The 5,290-nt window shown below is 43.4% G+C and overlaps 1 protein-coding gene across 7 annotated transcripts in view; it reads right to left on the bottom strand.

Moving 5' to 3' along the window:
- Window positions 1-5,290, bottom strand: part of mef2d (myocyte enhancer factor 2d) — a 98,242-nt gene that overhangs the window by 22,908 nt on the left and 70,044 nt on the right. For all 7 annotated transcript variants that reach the window (XM_087178728.1, XM_087178723.1, XM_087178727.1 and 4 more), the window contains one exon: window positions 2,377-2,608. In XM_087178728.1, coding sequence (XP_087034854.1) covers window positions 2,377-2,608 — 232 coding nt within the window. The remainder of the gene's footprint in view (window positions 1-2,376; window positions 2,609-5,290) is intronic.

Raw genomic sequence — 5,290 nt, 5'->3', positions numbered from 1 at the left:
GGAGGGGGGGCGTCCATTACTGCTATGTGAAACCCTCCTGCCTTTGGAGAACGGCATGTTATGAAAGATGCTGTAATGCATTTGTTGCGCGTTACATCACCTAATTCTGACTTACAATGAGATTATACTGGTCGGAACAAAGCTCGATAAGTAACCTTGTCTGAGACGCAAAAATGGGGCACAAATCCTTTTAGTCAGAGGGTGAAGGATTGGTTTGCCACACAGAGGCAGCAGGCGCACACAGGAGTGTACCAGTCAAAGAAATGATGGATTTCTGTCATTATACGGCAGTGTGCACTTACTTGAGCAAACAGGAGTTACCCAGACTGACAGGTAACCGAGCATGCTGGGTAGACAGAACATCAATACTCCAGACTCAGACTTTCTTCTGTGGTCGTTTTGCTGCTCGTCAACGCGGAGAAATTCTCCACAAAACACAGTCGTTACATAAACCGAAAATAACACCTGCCACGACTTGTGAAACGTGTCTTCAACTAACTGCATCGCCATGACAACCGTGGTCCGTAGACGGCGGCTCAAATTATTTCAGCTGGAAGAGACGTTTTAGCAATCGGCACTTTGACAGGTAAAGAAGATTGGACTCTAGACCGTTTGTGCGTCGGTCAGAAAGTGTTTGCAACAGTTTGGAAAAATTCTGACGACAAACTGCAAAAACTAGGACAAACACACACACACACACACACACGCACACTGTACTGACAGCCACAGGTTTAAACAGGGATATGAGTCAAATATACACACGACATGACGGGTTGACAGATGCCGCTGTTGGCATTCGACTAAATATGACCCACATTTCCAGCAGAAGAGTGTAGGCCAGACCAAGAAACACGGATGTCGGTGGCTGACTGAGTGACTGAGTGACGAAGTTACACCATTGGCCAACCGGCTGATTGCTGGAGTTTCCCCACTCTTACAGGCTGTGTTGTCAACTTAGCACCTTTGTCACTAGATTTGCCGACTTGTGAGAACTTTTTTTTTCTTCTGGTGTTTCACATTGTTCCTATGCAGAGCTGGTTGCTGTGGCGACAGGAGGCGGGGGCGAGGGTGTGTGTGAGGGTGGAGGTGATGAAGGAAGTGGGGGCGATGACAGATCTTGTGACTTTTGGGACAAACTTTACTTACTTTCTGTAAAAGAGAGCTCGGGGGCAGGGGGCACCTCTAAATGCCTTTTGCAGGATGTAATACGACATAATGATGTCATGATTATGCTAATTGGAGTATGACATCATTAAGCAACTTTTGGAGCAGCTTTAACGATTTCTTGTCTTGTTACCTTAAAGTCCCTTTTCAATGTGTGATTAATTAAATCAATTAAGTACAATGTGTGACAGACATTAGTAATGTGTAAGGTGGTGACTCACCCTCTGAGAAATGTAGTCTTTTTTTCTTAAAGTTAAGAATCTATTGAAATTCAACTTCAGAGGTTAACGACAGTATATCTATAAAATCATCTAATTAAAACAACATTCTTAAAACTGTGAGGTTTTTTTATCAGATGGATTATAATAAGAAGTTCTTTAACCTAGTTTGGTATTATTACAAGAAAATGCTGCCCACATTATTCTGTCCTCTAGAGGCTTTGAAGCTAACTGCTAACTGCTAATGCTACCTAGCAAGTCTTATTGTCACTGTTCTCTATGGAAGAGATGAGGGCAATAAATTAACAGAGAATCCACATTTAAATTTAAAGGATGAGTCGTCACACACACACACACACAATATCTGTCTTCATACAACACTTACATGCTCTTATATAAGAGTGTTACAGGTCACTGTTATTCTTCCTCCTGGCTGCAAACAGATCCCTGAATTTCAGTGATGTGTGTCTAAATCTTTGCTGTTTGCAGCCAGTATCGACAGGAGGAACAATCAGAGTGACCGTCTGATGTCGACATGTGACTATTGAAAAAAATGTCAACCTCTCCTTTTATAATCATTAAACAGAAAGCTGAATTTCTTTCATTTTTTCCCCCAAACACCGTCTCCTTTTGCCGTTTCTGCACCACCAGACAACACCTGTCAATCAAACTGTGTGGGCGGCGCAGTCTTTTTTCTTCTGTTTTCTTTTGAAGAAGTTTTTGTCAGTGGAGCTTTTTTCTTTTTCTTCATTTTATGTCGTGCTGCTGTTAAGATGCAGAACTCATCAGCTGCTCTGCATTAGAGGGGTTTTCAGGGGGGAGAGGAGCGTTTAGAGCTGCAGATGGAAAAGCTATAATGAACTGGTTTTACCAATCAGCAGCTGAGAGAACTGAAGCTAGATATTCATCACAGATTGTTGATTTACACGACTGCAAACGTGCCGTTCACAGCTCTAACCAAAGCGGTCCACCTCGTTCTAACCCCATCTCTTACCTGCACTGGCTGGTCGCTGTGGTAACCCTGGTGACACGGTGTTCCTCTGCAGAGCTGGTTGCTGTGGCGACAGGAGGCGGGGGTCTGTGAGGGTGGAGGTGACGAAGGAGGTGGTGGTGACCAGGGCGCCGCCGGGGTTGTTGCTGAACTGGAGGGCTGCCGCCGCCGCCGCGTTCTGATTGGATACTGGCACGGTGACTGGCATGGAGAAGGTGGGCTGTGGGACTGTGGACTGGTGGAGAGACAGGAAGAGGGGGGGAGGAGGGAGGGGGAGGGGCTTAGAGCGTGCTGTGCGGATGTTCACACACAGACAGTAGTGGACATGTGATCAGTTAGTGATCGGCAGCAGTGCAGAGAAGCCTGCACGTGAAATAACACTCAGTCACTCCGGCCGATCACAACAGGAAGAGTCTTTCCAAAACCTTTTACCTTCATCATTTTTTATAATATGACTGCACATGATCTGCACTTTCAAACTCTACATCTCGTCAAATCAATGATTCTGTTACTGAGTCCTTAAAAAAAACAACTAATTTTGTGTTTTAATTAGTGCAAAAAAATATCTACCACTCAAGTCAGGAAATAATTTCAACCTGGTTCAATCTCCAATTAATTTCAAGAATGTTCTGGAATTATTTTTTATTATTGTTCAAAATGCAAAAACTTATTTCTAGAAACCACATGAAAAAAGCTAAATTATGTCTGAAACATCAAAAAATTATTAAAATAATTATACTAAAAAAATTACTGATGGAGGCTTTTATTTTGACTTCTTTAAAAAAAAAAAAAAAAACCCTCCAAAATAAAAGATCTCCAGGTTATCAAGTCATGCTATGTTTTGTTGTCGTTAAGACCGATGACAATAAAGTTGAATTGAATAATTTTTTTTTTACATATTTTAGAACTAAAAATCTGTCATTTCAACATCAACATAAATAAAGAAATCTTATTTTAGAAAACATTAGAAACAGAATGAAATATTCTCCCTGCACTGACAGATACTTAACCGTGTCTTGCTGATCTTAAATCCTAAGTGGATCCTTCAGACCAGATCCAGAACCGAACACTTTCTATCATCACTGACCATTTTCCAAAGCAAATCATGTGTTTTCAGGTTGATTTCCAACCTTTCAGGCCGTGATTGGTTTCAATTTGTGTCATTAAAACTGAACCTAAATGACTCGAGATCAGTCACGAATCACAGAGAAACGATGTGTCAGCCTTTGTTGTCTTGTCACGGTTCACTGTCACAGCAGGAAATCAATCTCAAAGTGTCAGACACGTCAGGCGTCGCCAATTTGTATTCAGTGCAACAACACTGGGAACAGGTCGTTTAAGGAGAAAGGGTTTTGGAAATTAACTCTTCGAACAAATAATCACACACTTCAAATCTCTCTCTAACACACACACACACACACACACACACACACACACACACGCTCACTCAGTTTTTAACATGCAAGGTGACTTGGTGGAAAGGCCAAAAAAAGCGGTGTCGCCTTTCACGCCTCATGCCAGGTTAAAAAACACTTGTCGCAGCAGCGGGTTATTGCATCGGGTTATTGGTGACATTTAATGGCGTGCGTGTCACATTCCAGCTGCATCCCACCACCCGCACCGACGTGTGCTCATCACCGGGAGCGTTTCGGAAAATATCCTGCGCCGTGCGAGAGCTCACCCTCCGTGCTTCAGGAAACGTACCTGGGCAGCTTGTGCTACTGTAACGGCCTAAAGACCCCTCCTCCTCTAACGGAGCCGAGGCGTTCTGCAGGTGTGTTTCTACTTTCTTTTAAATGGCGCCTGAGCTGACCTACGAAAGTGGATTTCCAGACAGCCCAGGGTCCTGGAATTTAAAAAAAAAAAAAAATCAAGGGCAAGGACCTCGGGTTGTCCAGCCATCCGACCCATTTCACCCTGTTCCAACTCAGTCTGAAAGGAGAACTTCTATATATAGAATATGGGCCAGCGCCGCACTGTACTGTACTCAAACTGCCTGGGACCCAGTTTAACACAGAGGAGGACGAGGGCACCTTCCTGCCCTTGATCTCTGCCTCTTCTTCCTTCTGCAAAAACTCTTTTTTTCTTTTTTGGAGGGAATAAAGAAGGAAAAGTGAAAAAAAATGAGTGAGAAACAGATCTGACTGAAGCTGAAGGAGACGCCATGCTATGTTTGGTTTCCCTACTTTCTGTTTATTTTACAGGTGAGAACTGTGGGGTTTTTGGGTCTAATTATAAGGAAAATAGGATTTCCTTTGAAATGAAAGCTCAGAGCTAAATATTCATAAATCATTCTGTCATTATTGGAAACTTTTTTCTCTATAAATGTTGAATTGTATTTTTAAAGCGAATGCAAATGGACAAGATTCTAATTTTTACACATTCATTTAATTAAATGAGACACAATTATACGGAGAAATGATCCTGGAAAATATAGGAAAAATGATCGTCCCGTAACGTAAAGCACTGCCCTCTTTTCTATTTTATTGAAAATGAGGCTAAACGAGCTCAGATCACGAGTCTGTCCTTGCAGCCTCTCGCCACAGAAAGGAAGCGACTCCCCAACTTTGTGAGATTTAAAATTCACCCGTTAAAGGTGTGTGTGTGTGTGTGTGTGTGTGTGTGTGTGTGTGTGTGTGTGTGTGTGGGAGCTGTAAGTGGAGTGATGACCAGGGCGGGTGAAGATAGCAGCAGCTAACAGCACTGCACCACTGCACACTGGCCAAGCAGAGGGTAGAGGGAAGGGAGGGGGGGATGGGGGGGGTGGATAAATGGAGGGGTGGATGAGGGTGTGTGTGTGTGTGTGTGTGAGCGTGTGCGTGTGTGTGGGGAGGGGGAGTTAGTGTAAAGGGGATGGAGGTGTGTAAACACGGAGCATACAGCACTAGAAAGGATATTTATCCTCACAGGGCCTGGG

Source organism: Seriola lalandi, unplaced genomic scaffold (assembly GCF_002814215.2).
Source record: "Seriola lalandi dorsalis isolate HSWRI2012SDOR001 ecotype SW California unplaced genomic scaffold, Sedor1 jcf7180002054720, whole genome shotgun sequence".
Classification (NCBI taxonomy): domain Eukaryota; kingdom Metazoa; phylum Chordata; class Actinopteri; order Carangiformes; family Carangidae; genus Seriola; species Seriola lalandi.
The sequence above is the reverse complement of the archived record's forward strand: the minus strand, read 5'-3'. Positions and strand labels throughout refer to the sequence as shown.